Genomic DNA, 19,382 nt, shown 5'->3' with positions numbered 1-19,382 from the left:
TTAATTTAACCATCTAAATGCAGGTCTAAGGGTCAAAAATGTTGATCAAATTGTTCGTCAATTTGACCCATCATGTTAGAGTAATGCAAGCTTAATGGTCCAAAAGTCTAGATAATTCGTGCAAGAGAAACCATTTGTCAACTTGATAGGCAAACCCGACCAATCACGTGACAGTTAACGTAGACCACGACCTAGCTTTGAAGCAATCAGTTGACCGAGATGACCATTTGATTCACAAATCTATGGATAACCAAGCATCAGAGCTGTACATCAGCACGTAGCATCCATTGTTTATCCACTTTAAATTACTAAATGAAGTCATCGTTCTCATGCGCAACTAATTAATCATCCACCATCCAGAGGAAAAGCGTTATACGCTCCATACAATTAATGAATTAATAAAGGCCGAGTCACGTGACTGACACCCTTGGCCTCTATAAATCCCACGCTCCGTCACCTCCTGCCCCAAACCCAAATAGAGGAGAAAGGAGAAAAAAAAGAAAGGAAAGAAGAGATCGAGAGAAGCAGTAGCAATAATGGAAGCAATAACCAGCAACTCCCTCTCATCACTTCTTCTCTTCTTCTTCCTGGTGCTCTGCTTCTCCGCCGGTGCGCTCACCTCCGCCGACTCCACCTCCTCCGCCCCGGACGACTTCATCCACGCCTCGTGCGGCGCCACGCGGTACCCGGCCATCTGCGTCGAGTGCCTCAAGTCGTACGCCCCTACGGTCCACCGGAGCCCCCGCCAGCTCGCCCTGGCCGCCCTCGCCGTCACCGCCGACCGGGCCCGGTCCGCCTCCACCTTCGTCTCCGGCCTCACCCCAGGCACCAAGCCCGCGCGGTCCAGGGAGGCCGGCGCGGTCCAGGACTGCGTCGAGACCATGCAGGACAGCGTGGACCGCCTCCGCCAGTCGGTCCGGGAGATGAACCGCATGGGCCGGGCCCAGAGCAGCCGGTTCACGTGGCACCTCGACAACGTGCAGACCTGGGTCAGCGCCGCCCTCACCGACGTGAACACCTGCCTCGATAGCCTCGCCCAGAACGGAAGCGGTCGGGTCCGGACGGCCATCCGGAACAAGGTGGTCGAGGTCTCCCAGCTCACGAGCAACGCCCTCGCGCTGGTGAACCGCCTCGATCCGAGAAACTAAACCGGTTCGGACTATCTCACTCTCTTCTTGAGGTCTGTACTCTATAGTTTGTATTTGCCACTCGTTGTTGCAGCCCTTGGTTTCCATGTATGTAAGAATGAAAGCTTTGTGTGTGCTGAGATGTGAAAAAGAAGAGAGAAGCAATGTAAGGTTGTTTAATCATTAAAAAAAGAAAAAATGAAAAGAAATGTAAGGTTGTACAGTTTTAGCTTATGAATTAAAGTTTTGATCTGATGATGTACTTCTGGTTTGGTAGAGTAATGGGTTAAGTGAATGATTGGTGCAAGACCATGCTGTGAAGTACGCAATTTGAGGCGAGAGCTGGATTAATCCTTCTACATGCATGCATGGAGTCTATGTGGAAAAGCTTGGTGCATCGTGTCTGCTGTTTGGTTTCTTTACTTATGATTTGAGGCATTCGGTGAGGCTGGAATTGGGGAACAACGGTAGGTAATAGATTGGACGAGGGAGCAGACTGTATTGTACTTTAAATGGATGTTAAACTTTTAACGTCTACTACCTATTAAGTTCTATATAGGTTGATCATGATGTCTTATAAGAACCCATCAATTAATGCAATTTACGTGCCAACTAGATCTAATAGTAACATACACACACACACATGGTATTTGTCCAGTGGACTGGTAATTTTTTTGGGTTTTGTCTCAACAGACATGTTTAGATCCAACCTATTTCTCCAGCATTATAAGTTGGATAAAATTGGCTCGGGTATCTTCTAGTCTATGAAAGTTTGATTTTTCCTTTTCATCTAGTAAAATTAAGCCAATCCCGATCTAACTTGTTCACAGAGGTAGCACAATTATACATCCCGTGGACGAATTTAATTCCATATATTTCGATGTTACCATCCATGCATAACAGGTATGTCTGAATGCATGATGATATGTATCATTCAACTTTGTTTTGTGGTTTCTTTTCTGGCTGCAGTACATACTGTCAAAATCAACTTGTTGAGCAAACAGCCGGTATTTAATCGACATCATGGCCTTACAACCTTGCATGAGAGATTGATACTTTCTTCTTGACCCTCTCTTCTTGCTTCTTTGCACGGAGTTGGGTATGGGCTATAGGAAGTTGAGCACGAAGATGTTGAGAAGCAACACTATGATCAACTTGAAAAGTTATGGTAGTGATATGGAAGGAAGGATCGGAGTCTCCTACCTTTCTTGGTGCTGCAACTTTTTTCCAAACCACTTAATATTAGTCTCTCACCTTTGCTTCCACTTCACACTTGGCATGATTCTTTGCGAGCTTGAGGGGTGCAGTGGTCGACAAGGTCGCCGCGATTCACGGCTTTGTTTACACTTGAGTAGAAAAAATGATTGTTTTCAAACTAGAGGGCTCTTTGCTGGGCCACGTCTCACCCAACTCTGGTCTTTCCCCACTCCCGGTTTTAGAATTTGGCCCTGCTGCCCCATGGAGGACGTTGTAATCATGCCAATGTTTAGAGTTCTTCCTTCCTTCCATGTTGCATACAATATCATGGGGTGCCATTGTGGTTGGTTGGTCAGTCGTCCTGCCGCGTTTAGTTAAACAGCAAAAGCTTTGATATCAATCGAAACATTTAGGTCACGACAATGATGGACAGGAAGAGAGCAAGAAAAACAGAGATTAAGACAAATAGAAAAAGATAAAATATATCAAGTCCGTCCCTAGATGTTACTAGACAAGTTCGCATTTTTGGTTTGGGAGAGTCGAGCCCTCTATTTGGAATGTCCTAATCCTTTAAAATTTAATTCCAGCTCTTTTTTCAATATTCAAATTTCTTTTCGCCAAGTTTACTTAATTTTTTTTTCAAAAATATCTTTTTATTTAATTAATTTTTAAAAAACTTATTTAAAATCATTTTTATTTTGATTATGGCTCCAATCATGCGCCAAAGGTATCGAGGAATATGATCATTTCATTTTTAATTTTGATCGCCAACCAAATGCATCCTAAATTGATGAATAGCTAGGTCTCCAAAAGAGAAACCGGCAACAACGCTTCAATCCTGGTGGATGGTAATCTGCTATATATAATTGTGGCAATTGAGAATGATGATCAGCCAATCCAAACTGAGTTGAACCTCAAACCTGCAAATCGCAATAGAAATATGAAGTCCAAGTTGAACAAAATTTTGATGACAAAATCAGTTAATATGCAAGCCGGCAAACTGGGCTCTGTTGTCACACCATTCTAGCAGTTGGAGAAGGCCCCAATTCAAAAACTTTTGGTTGAATTTTCCCTAGTATTTGAGCTAAGTAATTCTTTTCTCTCATCACCCCTTTTTTTTTTTCCCCCAAAGGATTGATAATTCTCCTATTGTCTGTTACTCAGAAGAGTAGATCCAGACATATTTGACTAAGAATTTTATACAGGCAAATCTAAATATAGAAATCTAAAAACCTAATCATCTTTGAGGCGATAACCAAGTCATATCTTCATTTTATGATAATTAGAATGCAATATCTAATCCCGGGGTTTATTTTGTTAGAAATTGGGCTGTTTTGAATTGCCAAAAAAGCTTACAGCGCCCAATGGATTAGACCTAAGTCTGGCCTCATAATATCCATTCCCGTGTCCAAATTATGTCTGTAAAATCCAAACCTAAAGTCACCACTCATTTCATAGAAAAAATGATGAAAAAAATATCTTGCTGAGGATCGAACTAGATTTTGTTCTGACAAGCGTCCTTCGATAATACTTCTTAATTAGCATTGGTTAATTATTGGTTGCTTTCTTTCCAATAAATTTGAGTTGGACCTCGATTCAACCCTTCTTCTCGGAGTGGGGAAGGGGAAGAGAGAACTTGATTTCAAAGAATGTAATGGGAATTCCGCCTGTTGGTCCTCTATATCTTTAGTAGGATGGAACTCAGTGGCGTGTATGGTTATGATTAACTGTCATATGGGAAGGCAAATGGGCCGGCCAGCAGGCCGAAATTGTATTTGTGGGTTGGATCATTTCACTAGCAGATCTAAAATAACCGAACCCGGAACTTCCAAACCCAAAACCTATTTTGCTACCCATTTGAAAAATTCTTTGTGCACCATGGACGGTGCAAAAAATCCGACGTGGAGTGCACTATCTTATCCGATTAATCTATGTAGTTACTGCTTTTCACCACGCATTTAATTCTTACAGGTCGGCTTTTTCATTTAAAAATGTTATATGAAGAAAAAAACTTGATCTTTTAGAAAAAAATATGACATCATGTGGCATAATATAGCTCAGGATGTCATAATATGAGAGTGATATTTTTTTTCAATCACTTTCCAACGTGTATTAAATGCCTGTAAATCAACTTTTTTGTTTAAAAATTTTGAATGATGAAAATACTCCTGTTCTTTAGAAAAAAATTATGACATCTTGGGCATATTATGGATGCAGGATGTTAGAATATCGACATAGAATGTCATAATTTTTTCAAGGATAGGAACATTTTCATCATACAAAATTTTTAAACGAAAAAAATTAATTTGCAGGTATTAAATGCGTATTGGAAAGTGGTGACTACGTGGACTAATCAGACAAAGCGATGCACTCCATGTTGGATATTCTACACTGCCCGTGGTACACAGAGAATTTTGCTTACCCATTTTAATTCCATGAAGCATAGAGTTTGAGAGCTAATAAAATTCAACCATGTGCATGATCATAAAAATTTCCAGCAATTGGTGTCAGAGATTATTTGCATTTCAGTCCAGTTGGATCACCATTCGATTGGTAACATTCTGATGTCTAGACGTTTGGAGGTGTTTTTGTTTCTGGCAAATGGTGGGCAAGCCCATCACACATTTGGAATTGGAGCGAGAACAAAAACAAGGGAGGAGGAGGAAACATCAAAAACCCTCCTGAATGAACACAAATAGAACCCAATTACAATATAGAGAACAGTATTCTCGATCCAAGAACAGTCATCGCACAAATAGAACCCAATTACAATATAGAGCAGTCCGCCCACTTGAATGATTGGTGTGATGTGACTAATATGAAGGCCCAATATTGGACGGCCCGATTGACTTTTATAAACTGCCCACCTAGATCAAATGGATCAAAAATCCTCATCTGCATCGCATCATTTTATTGAATAGGTAATGTAACCCATCTACACGAGTTTGAATGGTTAAGGGTTGCCACCTTAATTTTGGTTGGAAATGGACCTAATTTGTCATCTTTGCTAACTATGCATTCGTAATAAAAGAGAAATGATGGAATTATTTATGGAATTTTATCGCCAAATAATAAAAAGAAAAAAAAAAAAAAAGAGAAAAGTGTTTTTCTTGAGGAGGGGAAGGATGCTGATGCAATATGACCTGTGGAGGCCGTAGGAGATTAGTAGGAATCCCCAGAGAAAATTCAACTAAATGACTTTTCTTGAGGACGATTTAAAACGACTTTTCTCATGTGTCTGTTGTATTGCCACGTTTAGGTGAACTTACTATTCACTCTTTTGTGAACAAAGTCTAAAAAAAACCAGTTGTCAAGATAAGGTAAATGACACATTAATGGAAGAGTCAAAGATTCCACGCCCATATACCTGAAGTATAGGCTTCTCCAAGGTAGGCTTTTGAGTCCTTTTCTAAATAATACAAAAAAATATATATATATCTAACTAATTTCAAATTTAATTTATTTACAAATCTAATACAAAAACGATAAAACTTCATTTTGAATGCATTTTATCGACACCACGTCACCCACAATTTCTACATAGACGTCATCCAAAAAAAAAAAATAAAAACACATTTTGAATGACGTTTTTAAAATACTATTAAAATGACGTTTTCTAATTTTTCCTCAAAAAAAAAGAAGAGAAAAAAATAAAATATAATTTTAACTTTAAATAAATAAAAATTTTAATTTGAATGAAATTTAAAATATAAAATTGAATTTTTTAATTTAATAAAAAAGATAATTTAAAATTATTTTTTTTTTCAAATTAATTTTTTAAAAAAATATCTAAACCAAAAATCTTAAAAATTAAAAAAGTAAAAATATCATAGAAAAAATGAGAAAAGAAATGCAAAAAAATAAAAATTATAATTTTGAATTTAAAAAAATAAAATTTTAATTGAAAATTGAAAATTAAAAATTAAAAAAAATAAGAATTTTAATTTATTCAAATAAAAAATATCATTTCAAATATTTGTACCTTTCAAATTATTTTTGAAAAAAATATCTGAAGAAAAAAAAAATTAATGTAAAAAAAATAAAAAATACCATAAAAAAAAGAGAAAAGAATAGAATTGAAAAAAAATAGGATTGTAATTCTAATTCAAAAACAAAATTTATATTTTTAAATTTTAAAGAAATAAAAATTTTAATTAAATTCAAATAAAAATATCATTTAAATAACTAAATTAGTTTAAATTAATTTTTTAAAAAATATTCTAAATAAAGGAAGAAAAACCTAAAAAAATACCAAAAGATAAAAAAGGGAAAAATGAGAAAAAAATATAAATTATAAATTTAAAATTTGAAAAATAAAAATTTTAATTTTAATTCAAAATAAAAAAATAATTTCAAATTATTTTCTCCTTTTAAAATTTTTTTTTAAAAAAATATTTCAAAGAAAATCTTAAAAAATTAAAGAAATAAAATATACCGTAAAAAAGAAAAGATGAGAAAGAAATGGTAAAAAAATATAAGGTATAATTTTGAATTTAAAAAAATTTAATTTTAATTTAATAAAAAATATCATTTAAATTACTTTTTTCATTTAAAATTAAATTTTTTAAAAAAATATCAAAAAAATAATAAATTAAAAAATAAAAAGTACCATAAAGAAGCCATAAATTTAAAAAAATAAAAAAATTAAATTATAATTTAAATTTGAAAGAAATAAAATTTTTAATTTTAATTAAAATGAAAAATATAATTCCAAATAAGAAACATCATTTCAAATTACTTTCTCTATTTAAATTAATTAATTTTTTTTCATACCACACCGTACGTACCTGTTCGTGCCTGTATCAGATCGAGATGTACCAATACGATCCGATTCATCTCATAATTAAATTATTCGATATATTATTATTATTTACGTTATAATTTTATAGTCCTTTTAGCATAACTTTTTCTCTCCTAATGTTCTGAGACACATTCGAGTATGTGTATCCATATGCACAAAGCATAATATCCGATCACTTGAAATTAAATAATATAAAATAAAATTAATATTTAATATTATTAAATAAATAAAAATATCAAACGTATAAAAAATAGTACAATAAAAAATTTAAAAAATACTAAGTACAAATCTAACAAAGGACTAAGTCCCACAAGACGTCGCGGTGTCCATGGTCGCTTGGACCTTCTCAGGAAGGTCCTCGCCGGCTGCTCTGCTCCTGCTTGATGGCTCCTCCCCTATATCAGTGAGGAGATCTGCTGATCATGCTGCTCAGGAATAACTGATGCTGTCGGATCATCTACGGACTGAGCGACCCATCAACCCTCTCATCTGGATACACGGATGGACCTGAAAAGAAAGTATCATACTCATGTGGCCAACTGGTACCCGGTGATTCATCTGGGGATGTAGAAGAAGAAGCGCTGCCATCTATGGATCAAAAGGCGGTGGTCATCTGTGCAGCATCTAATGATGACATCTGCGGAATATGTGGTGATGGCATATGTGAAACATATGGTGACGGCGTATATCTCATATCTGGCGGCACTGGGCTTCCATACCAAGCGCACAGTATATGGTCAACACCAATCGCCACCAATGTTCCGAAACTTATTCTGTCTATCTCCCGCAGTATCCGAATCCGTTCGTCCTCATCAGTGTAGATAAAGCACGACGAGGTCCAACACAAGATCCGACATAGAATCAGTCTACAAAATAAAAATAAACAGTCAGTATACTATAAAATATAAAATAAAAATATAACACAAATAACATAAAGTAATTTTCATAATCTTACCAAAAGAAGCACAGTAGAACTCTCACCCTCGTATCCGAGAACTGCATACCGAGGCTGTCCAATGACTCGCACCGTAATGCTAAAAAACCAAGCTATGTAGTCATCGGTATATAAACGGCCTCTCAAAATAGGATTACCATGAACAATGTGATCTGACGTGCATCCCAAATATCGATGTACTCTGCATGTCTGATACGCCAGTCAATACGAGCTCTCCCTCATCGATCAATATGATGAAGTCCCTGGCTGGTATCAAACTGCTCTGGGATGCCCTGAATCTGACCAAACTACCGTAGGACACGATCGAAAAGATGCCACTCTACCACATCAAAATAAATAAGTGGCATCCTAGCAGTCCATATGTCGTGTCCAACTGTACCATTTGTGGTAGTATAGTCAATATCTCATCTGTATATGGCTCCACAAAAACTGATAGAGTTAAATAAAAAAAATTAGTAAGCTAAAATTTAATTAATTATGAATACTGTAAAATGATATTTGTAAAAAATTAAAATTTATCCGTCTATATGTATCAACTAATGTATCCAACTGGCATCTATAAATCCGTGCCACTCTCTCGATATGTGATGAACGTGAATGCAACGTTCCATCTGTTTCACAATCTACTCAAGTTAAATAAATTTTATCAAATTTAAAATAGTAAGTTTGAAATAAAAAAAATAATATTTCATACCTATATCTCAATGGTCCGTCTAGTCTGAATGGAACATCAGGATCCTGCTGCTCTGATGGCATCTCGAGCAACTTCGTCGTAATGGACTGATAGTCGCATATGCTCCCATACCCAAATCTGCAAATTTAAAAAAATCATACATGATATACCCAATGTAAAATATAATTGAATATTAAAAATAAAAATTTTTAATTCATATATCTTAATAATATAAGATAACCACCAATCTCATTCTGATCAGCATAAGAACCCCGACACATAGCTCTGTATAGGCAAGCTAGTACTGCACTACCCCAACTGAGTCTACGAGTGAAGTCTAAATCCTCTAATAATGGCAAAAACATCAACTTCATTTATTCATTGAAGTATCGGGTAACAGAACACCACCTAACAATAGCAGCACCTGACCCCTAACATACTGCTGCACCATCTCCTCTGGTGCATCATCCGCAATATGAAAATGTCGATAATGATCATCCAAACACTCAATCCTAAGTCGTGAATGATCAAAAAAATATGCATCGGGCTCAAATCTTAGCAATCGCAAGCACAAAGCCTGCCACTCTGGAATGGTAAGCGTGGGATCAACTCCGGTAACTGGATCGCCATCAACTGATAGTCCAGTAAGGATGCTGACATCCTGTAAAATGATGGTCACCTCACCAAATAGAAGATGAAATGTGTGTGTCTCTGGATGCCATCTCTCAAGCAAAGTAGTAATAAGACCAACGTCCATCTGTATACGATCAATCCGATATACTCCATAAAATCTCAGATATCGTAAATAATCTAACACTCTATGTGGGATGTCCTCTGTCCTCCAGAAGTCAGCATCGGATCTTCATTGACGAAGGTGTCTGGGCTCCTGCAATAAAATAAATAATTAGATAATGTATATAACTTTTAAAATAAAAATTAAATAGTAAATAGGATTGAAATGCTTACGCCGCCATCTAAAATAGTCTGTGATCGATGGTGCTCCTGCAATGTAAGAATACTGCTGTCTCGAGGATCGGGATATCGCGGATCGTAAGCTATAATACACTAATAAATCTAAAATAACGATATTATCACAGGTGTATTAAAAAATAAGACACAATATATTTTAAGAGAAATATATTTTAAACACAATATTACCACACAATACAACTTAAAACAAAATTCAGTTCATCTCAGAATATTAAACACGTATATTCAAATACAATCTCGCAGAAATACATAAAACAATGATGAAAATAAGTCTTCGGAGCCTTTAATTTCTTCCACTGCTTGAAGTTGAAGTATGTTGAAGTATCCTAGGACAGCGACGACGGTCATGACCCTGTCCCCTACAAATGCCATAGTGGTTCTTACTTCTTATTTGCCTATCATCGATCTCATTTCGTAGTCTTGTTGATTTTGATTTACCTTTCTGCTTGGGTCTCAAACGATGATGATCAGGAATATATTTGAACATACGCGTATGCATCCAATAATCTTCATGTGGTAATGGATTAAATTACCACTCCAAGCATTCATATATGCTGTAATTGTATATGTATCATCCACAAAATCACTAAAATATACAGCAATTTCTTGACACACAGTTAAAACATGTGAACATGGATATTTGTACATGCTCCATTTTTCACAAGAATATTTTCTTTCAGCTAAAGTAACAGTATGAAAATTTTCTCCACCTCGTAACCCTGCGCTTGCTCTCCTCGTAAGCACTTCATATATACCTCTTTGAAGGTTGAATGCTGTTACTCGGTGCTGGTTAGCTTTAACTTGATCTTCAGCAATCTTAATTGCAACATGAGGAGTAAAAAGATTATTTGAATTCTTCTCTACATATCTCAAGGCTTGGGCATGCCTCGTATTAAAGTATTTTATAAGATGATAAAATATCATTTAAACACAAGCTATAATTGGTACATTTCTAGCTCCTCATAAAATACTGTTAAAAATCTTCAATAAATTTGTAGTTAAGACACCATAGCGTAGGCCATCATCATGTGCCAATGTCCACTTCTTCTTTTCTATCTCAGACAACCAGCTCTAAGCCTCTTCATTCACTGTTCTGATTCTATCCATGATAAAGTTGAACTTGCAAACTTGATGAGCACTTTCTGCTTGCCATACTGCTCTTTTCAACTGCACATTTTTAAAATGAGTATTGAAATTACTGCAGATATATCTTAAACAGTATCGATGATAGGCACGTGATGGACTCCATCCAATAGACTCATCTACGATGGCATTTAATATACCTAGATGCCTATCAGAAATTAAGCATATTCTATTTCTATCTTTAACGATATGTGTTCTGAGCTGGAAAAGAAACCAACTCCAACTTGCAGTCGTCTCCTTATCCACAATTGCATATGCTAATGGAAATATCTCATTCTCTGCATCAATTTCTGTTGCAATTAACATCTTACCTTTAAACTTTTCATACAAGTACGTGCCATCAATGCTGATTACAGAATGACAGTGCAAAAACCCTAGATAGATGGTTTAAAAGCCCAAAAAATATAATTTAAAACTCAGACATTGGAATTCACAGCTTGAAAAAAATTTTATGAAACAACTGTACGGGGATTTGCATGTTGAAGTGCAGCCATATAATAGGATAATTTAGCATAAGACGGCTCCCATTCTCCATAAATATCAACCAATGCCTTTTGCTTTCCACACCATGCTTTCCTGTATGACACTGAATATTGAAATTGATCATTAACGGTTGCCACAATAACTTCAACTTTAACATCGAGATCTTTCTCAACAATATGTCGGACTAATGTGCTAATCATCCTTCCACTGATATGTTTGTAGTCTCGACTCAATCCTGTAAACAAACAAGTGTGAGGACCCTCATATTTTGTGATTTGAAAATATTCATATTTTTTCAACAATGCAGCACGAAGCCTCCATTTATAATTTTGAACATTATCTGATAATGCGCATCGTATGGACCATAATTTTGAATGCGACTGAACTACATTGTATGTCCGATGCTTCATAATGTGATAAAGATCAACAGCTCTCCTTACATAATCTTTACTCTCAAACATTAGACCTTTAGAAAATTCAGTCATCGAGGAGTCCCAAAACTGATTGTCAGAGTTCAATCTTCGACCAGCACTAACACAACCACCATCATCTAAATTTATATCATTAAAATATTATGGAGGTTTGTGCAAATGAGGTTGAGGTTCTTCCACATTAATATTAGCCTGAACATCTTCATCATCATTCTCATCTTCACCATCATCATCATTACTACTACTGTCCTCATCCATCCAACAGTCTTCATCTCCACTTTCATCTGACTCAAAGCCTAGACTATCAGAATTTATTCCACTGACTACCCAGTCATCGTTTTCTATATGAGTGTCATCTCCTGTACTTACCACTACTTCTAGCAAAGGAGAAGTCACCATAGCAAAAGACAGGAGAAGTCACCATAGGACTCGAAATAATTAGACAACTAGGGCCAGCAGTAGTGGAATGTTGTTATGCAAAAATGGCCTCAACACTATCGATTTGCACCATAGGAGTTACGAAAGGTGAGGAAGGTCCAACATTATTGTCCGCTTGAGTTAAAAGCCGACTATGGTATCCAAATCTTGGTACATCTTCTTTTTCAATATATAATTCTAAAAATCGACATTCTGAATATTTCAAAAGAAAGATCAGTATTTCTTCGACATCTTCATCATCATCAATTGGAACTAAGATATATTTGCTCTGCATTAACTGTCCCGACAGATTAGAAGATTTTTATTTTAATTTTATTTCATATTTTTTTTTGTCTACAGGAATACTGCTATATAAATGATCCAATAATTCTTGACGTGATAATGATGAAGATACTCTAATCATCCGATTTGTAGGGTGACTGTACTGCACACCAGTTTCATCATTCTGTATCATGCCATCATAATACAATAGTACACGAACTCGAGTACTGGCCATTTTCTCAGAGAAACCTATGATAAAATCAAAATCAAAATATTTAGTATTATTAATTATTTTATCATTTCAAAAGATTTACATGATATATGTATCATATCATCAACAAATAGGTACAGATAGATCCTATGCCATTCGAGAATTGTATTAATTCTATAGATTAATTACATTAATCAAACGATATGCAAAAAAATTCGAAAAAAATTTTGGTAGCATTTCTCCTTAGTTCTCCCCACACTGCTCAAAATGTGTGAGGAGAACTAAAGAAAAATACTGTCCGAAATTTTTCTCAAACCTTCCGCATATTATTCGAATAATATAATTATCTATAGAATTAAATACAATTCTTAAACTGTCCAAACTGGACAATCAATTGACCAATGTATATATTTTACGGTACCCATACAAAAATATATATTTAAATATATATTTTATACGGATATCATAGAATATTCTACATTGGTCAATTGACGGGTCTATATTTTCATGAAATGCAATATATTCTAAAATTTTTAAATTACGATCGAATCAAATTTTAAAATATATCTGAATCTAATGAGATAAAAATAAAAATAAAAATAAAAAATAATGAGATAAAAAGAAAAAATAAAAAGATTGAAATAGACGGTCCGCCGCGGGGGCCGTCGTGGGGCCACCACCGGAGGCCATCGCGGAGCTGCCGTCGGGGCCTGCCGCCATCGCGGCCCATCGCGTGGGACCTGCCGTATCCCACCGCCGGGCCCGCCGCCGGAGAAGGGGAGGGTCAGGGCCCGCCGCCGCACCCCGATGGGGCCCGCCGCCCCGCTCCCCCCTCGACAAGGCCCGGCCCCCGCGGCCCATCGTCGGGGCCCGCCGCCGGGGCCAGCCGTTGGGGCGCATGGGCGCCGCCGGTCATCTGTCGCCAGCGGCCAAGGAAAAAGTGGGGTAGAGAGAGGAAGAAAGAGAGAGAGGAAGAGGGAGAGGAGGGGCTGGCCAAGGGAAGGAGACCGTCGGGGACCACCACGTCGGGCCACCGTCGGCCGTCTGTCACCGGCGGCCAAGGAAAAAGAGGGAGAGAGAGAGAGGAAGAGAGAAAGAGAGGAAGAGGGAGAGGAGGGGCTGGCCAAGGGAAGGGGCCCACCGCGGGGGGCCGCCGTCGGCCGTCTGTCACCGGTGGCCAAGGAAAAAGAGGGAGAGAGAGAGAGGAAGAGAGAGAGAGGAAGAGGGAGAGGAGGGGCCGGCCAAGGGAAGGAGACCGCTGGGGCCCACCGTCGGGGACCGTCGGGGCCCGCCGTCGGCCGTCAGTCACCGACGGCCAAGAAAAAGGGAGAGAGAGAGGAAGAGGGAGAGGAGGGGGCCCGCCATTGGGGCTCAGGGCCCGTCGCCGGCCCTCTGACGCTGGCGGCCAAGGAAAAAGAGGGAGAGAGAGAGGAAGAGAGAGAGAGGAAGAGGGAAAGGAGGGGCCGGCCAAGGGAAGGGGACCGTCGGGGCCGTCGTGGGGGCCCACCGTCGTGGCACGTGGGCCGCCGCCGGCCGTCTGTCACCGACGGCCAAGGAAAAAATGGGAGAGAGAGAGGAAGAGAGAGAGAGAGGAAGAGGGAGAGGAGGGGGCCGGGGCTTGCTATCGGGGCGCACGGCCCGCCGTCGGGGCGCGCAGCCTGCCGCCAGCCCTCTGACGCCGACGACCAACGAAAAAGAGGGAGAGAGGGAGGAAGAGAGAGAGAGAAAGAGGGAGAGAGAGGAGGCAGCTCACCGTCGTCGGGAGCTCGCCGTCGTGCCGCCGGAGAGATGCCGGAGAAGGGAGAAGAGGGAGAAGAGGGAGAAGGGAGAAGTGGAGAAGGGAGAAGGGAGAGAAGAAGAAGGGAGAAAATGCCATTCCCTTTGGCATTTTCTCTTTTTTTTTCTCTTTTTGATTTTTTAAATTTTTTTCTTAATTTCTTTAATTATTTTTTTATGATTTTTTAATAAATAAAATTAATTAAAAATGGAGATAGTAATTTGAATGATAATTTTTAATTTGAATTAAAGTTAATTTTTTTTAATTTATAATTATAATTTCTATTTTATTACCATTTTTTTCTCTTTTATTCACTTCTTTTATGACATTTTTTTTTGGAATTCAATTTAAAATTTTTATAATTTTAAATTATAATTTTAGTTTTCTTCCATTTTTATCTTTTTGGCATTCTATTACATATTTTTTTTTATTTAAAATATTTTTTAAACAATTAAATTTAAATTAATTTAGTTATTTAAAATGATATTTTTTATTTCAATTATAATTATAATTTTTATTTCTTAAAATTGAAAATTATAAATTTTGTTTTTCAATTAGAATTACAATTCCTATTTTTTTCAATTCTATTTTTCCTTTTTTTCTTTTTTATGATATTTTTTATTTTTTTACAACATTTTTTTCTTTTCTTCAGATAATTTTTTTAAAAAATAATTTGAAATGAATAAGTAATTTTTAAATGATATTTTTTATTTGAATTAAAGTTAAAATTCTTATTTTTTTAAATTTTAATTTATAAATTTCTTTTTTTTCACATTTTTTCCTCTTTTTTTCACTTTTTTATGGCATTTTTTTATCAAAATTTAATTCAAATTAAAAATTTATTTTTTTAATTCAAATTTATAATTATATAATTTTTTTTATTTTTTTCATTTTTTTTCTATTTTTATGAATTTTTTAGGCTATTTTTTTAATTTGTTTGGAATATTTTTTAAATAAATTAATTTAAAATTGAGAAAATAATTTGAAATGATATTTTTTATTTTAATTAATTTTAAAAATTTTATTTATTTTAAATTTTAAATTATAATTCTTATTTTTTTTCTTTTTTTTAAATTTTTGATTTTTTAATGATAATTTTTATTTTTTTTTATTTTTTTGAACATTTTTGGACTGAATTTGAAATGATATTTTTGAATTAAATTTAAATTTTTTATTTTTTAAATTCAAATTTATAATTTTTATTTTTTTTGCATTTCTTTCTCTTTTTTTCTTTTTCTATGATATTTTTAATTTTTTAAATTTTTAATATTTTTTTAGATATTTTAAAAAAAATAATTTGAAAAGGAAAAATCATCTAAAAATATATTTTTTGTTTGAATTAAAAATTTAAATTTTTATATTTTAAATTTCATTCAAAATTAAAATTTTTATTTATTTATAAATTTAAAATTTTAAAATTTATTTTTTCCCATTCTTTTTTGATTTTTTTTCCTTTTTTTTTGGGGGAAAAATTAGGAAACACCATTTTGAATGGCATTTTTAAAAATGCCATTCAAAATGGCATTTTTAGAAACACTATTTTAAATGGTATTTTTAAAAATACCATTTAAAATGATATTTTTTAATTTTTTTTTTGGACGATGCTTACGTGAAAAATATGGGTGACGTGGCAGGGAGAAAACGCCATTCAAAATGATATTTTATCCCTTTTGCATTACTTTCGTAAATAAGTTAGAATTTATATTATTTAAGTAAATAATTTTTTTGTATTATTTAGGAAAAGGACTCAGAAAGTTCACATATGAATGGTTTTGAATGCTTAGATTTCCTCCTTAATTGCTTTGAGAGAGGCTTGAATGAAAGCTTTGAATTATTTATCCTGTACATAGCTTGTATAATGAATGCACTCAACCTCTCTTCTCAAATGAATTAAGTATTAGAAAGTGAGAATTGATTTCTCTCTTGAGTTCTCTTTCTTTCTTAACTTTTTTTTTGAGTGCTTAGATGTATTTTCCAATTGAATTTCTTGCTTAAATATATCCAAAAATGGCTGAAAGAGGTGAAAAGACCATCAGACAGCTCAAATTAGCTGTTGTAGATTTTTTCTACCTATTAGACTCGTTTTACAAAACTAGTTGTTGGGCCATTAGATGCAGAGTTATCGACTTTTGATCTTTAGGGATCGACTCCTATTATTCAGAAATCGACTTGTGATGCACCATATCTTATGCTAACTCTCTATCTTTTGACTATGACCATTTAGGGGTCGATTCGATTGCCATTGGGGTCGACTCTTATAGAGTTGGAATCGACTCCTAAGAAACTGGGGTCGACTTGGGAACTAGCTAATTTTAATTGCTCTTTATCTTCATCCTAAGATCAATTTGGGTTGATTTTTGTTCAAGTAGGTCGATTTGAGATGTATTGGAGTCGATTCAAGTTTAGATCTTTTTCACTCCTTTCTATTTATATTTTGAGATCATTTTGGGATTGACTCTTGTGCTATTGGGATCGACTCTTTTTTCTAGTAGAGTCAACTTGAGATATATTGGGATTGACTCATAGGCTCTACAAATTTTTCTTTAGGCATGCTAGAGTTGGCTCAAGTATTTCAAAGTCGACTCTTTTTTTCCATCTTTTGTCAAGAATCTTGAAAAACTTTTTCTTTGATGAATTTGAAGAGGGCTTCTTTTTGATTAAGTGTGCAACCTTTGTGCATCAAAAAATTTTCTAGAAGCATACTCTCAAGCTTATATTAGTATCACACGCACTTAAGTATTTTGATATCATCAAAATCAATCCATGAGTCAATACTTCTCTTCTTTTGCTACTATCTATGTTGGGTGGGCTCTTTGGTGCTTTAGAAATCAATGACTTCTTGAGAATAGCTATCCTTGTCCACAGCAAGTTGTGACTCATGCACTTAAGTTGACTATTGATTTTTTTGAATCCATCTCCTCACCCTTTGTCATCGGGGATATTGTACCGTTAGCAGCTCATAGAGCTCCCTTCAAGCCACTTTGGTTAATTGGACGCCTCCTCCCCATGGTCAAGTGAAGGTTAATTTTGATGGGTCCCTTTCAAATGGTCAAGCGGGTGATAGTTTCCCAATTAGAGAGCAAAATGGCAAGCTCCAACTGGCTGGATCTCGATCATTTATGGTTTTCTTGGCTCCTGTTACTGATCTCAAAGGGGTGTGAGAAGGCCTCTATGCAGTTGTTTATGTTTTGCATTGTACTGAGGTTGTTTTGGAAGGGGATTCTTTAATAGTATTTAGTTGGCTTGACAATGGTGCTAGGAATCATCAACCACTACCTCTTGTCCAAGATATATTCTTCTTTGCTTTGGCCCTACAAATCTTCAAGATTCAGAATATATTTCGAGAAGGTAACTACGTGGCTGACTAGTTGGCCACTCTTCTTTCTTAAGAAATGGTGTACTTTACAAAAAAATTTGCCAATACTTGGGCTTTAATGGCCGGTTAGAGTCGATGGTGGATACCGAATTTCTCGAGCTTGATAACTTACTTGGTCAGCCTTTCTGATGCATCCAACATCTATAGAACTTGCCTGATTGGTTAGCACAATCAAACTCTATGAGAGTTGTCTGCTGAGATTTGAAACTCTCGAGTGATCCAAAGAGTTCGAAATTCTATCATATGGCTCCAGCAGAAGCATCTTCAACCAAGGTAGGAGAGGCTCCTCTATAATCCTTGCCAAAGAATAAGGGCTTGGTGGTGAAGTCAACATCATTTCTGAGCTTAGCATTGCAATACCTCAAAGCTTCGAGGTAGCGGTCCATCTCTTTGAATTTGCAATCAAGGTTGTCAGCCTCCCTCTTGGAGACTCTCTTTGATAGGCGAGGGGATGAATGGCCCAACATCAATCTTTCTTGAGCTTATTCTATCTCATCCTGGACTCCATGGATGAGAGTGATAATTGTGTTGGGCCCATCTTAGTCTCTGAGGATGAGAGCGATGGGCTCAGCTGAGCCCATCTTAGGCTCCAAAGATGAGAGTGGTGGCTCAATTGTATCAAATCCTCATGGTCGCTTGGTGCATGAGCCTGTTGCTATCGCTGGTTAGTAGCCATTTGTTGCAAGTATTGGATGGTTGTGATCAAAATCTAAACTTACTACATGAGCCAATGAAACTACTCGATGGTAACCACTAGTGTTGCTTGTGGCTCCTATGGAGGTGGAGCCCTTTAAGAGCTTTGTAGAGAGTTGTTGGACTTTGTGGGTGCATTCTATTGGGCAGTTGTGGGTGCTAACCAATCAATCTAATCTTCAAAAGTGATCATGGCCCTTTATGTAGTGTCAATCTATTGCCTATGAGATTTGACCCAACCCCAAGCATCAAGCTAACAAGGTTGCTAGAGAGGTCGACCTGCTTACTTTTCCGGTTGGAGGAGTTGGCTTGAGGGTCGTTGCATGCTTCTAACTTGAGAAAGATGGAGAAGGCTGCTCTTGGATGATGGCTTCGATGCCAGATCCAATTTAAAATGATCCATACCAAGGAAGCCCACTTGCCAAAAGTGTTCCATAAAAGAATCTCTGATATCTAAGTTAGACTTAGCTCTCAAAGAACAACGGACGTGTTATGAGAGTGGCAAAATGGTAGTATGATAGGGTCAAAAAAGTACTTAGAGAACTTACTTGGAGGGTCCTTAGATGTGATTTATATAAATAAGGCCTAGCGTTCGTCATTAAGTAAATTGGGCATGCGTGCTAGCTATTTTAGTAACATATTGCACATTTTACTTAAGAATATTGTTGGTGTGTTTTGCCCACACATTTTTCCTAAGTGGATTGCTGACACATGACATACTTCAGAGGATTATTCGTGATCGTGATCAAGTTGTTGCCAACTAAGGAGAGAGTTTAAAATTTGACGGACTGTTGTGCATATTTAAGATCGGTCGCTCTTATGGATT

The 19,382-nt window shown here is 36.2% G+C and overlaps 1 protein-coding gene across 1 annotated transcript; it reads left to right on the top strand.

The window, feature by feature from the left end:
- The first annotated feature begins 483 nt into the window (after positions 1 to 483).
- On the top strand, positions 484 to 1,316 carry LOC105054266 (pectinesterase inhibitor 9). The gene has a single exon (XM_010935755.3). It carries the CDS (start codon positions 537 to 539, stop codon positions 1,146 to 1,148), a length of 612 nt encoding a protein of 203 aa, XP_010934057.2. The 5' UTR covers positions 484 to 536; the 3' UTR covers positions 1,149 to 1,316.
- Positions 1,317 to 19,382: the final 18,066 nt, after the last annotated feature.

The sequence above is a fragment of the Elaeis guineensis genome, chromosome 8 (genome assembly GCF_000442705.2).
Source record: "Elaeis guineensis isolate ETL-2024a chromosome 8, EG11, whole genome shotgun sequence".
NCBI classification, from domain to species: Eukaryota; Viridiplantae; Streptophyta; class Magnoliopsida; order Arecales; family Arecaceae; genus Elaeis; species Elaeis guineensis.
Note: the sequence above shows the minus strand (reverse complement) of the source record. Positions and strands in the feature narration are given on the sequence as shown.

Coding starts and splice junctions, on each gene's coding strand:
- LOC105054266 (XM_010935755.3), top strand. CDS start 537: ATGGAAGCAATAACCAGCAACTCCCTCTCATCACTTCTTCTCTTCTTC.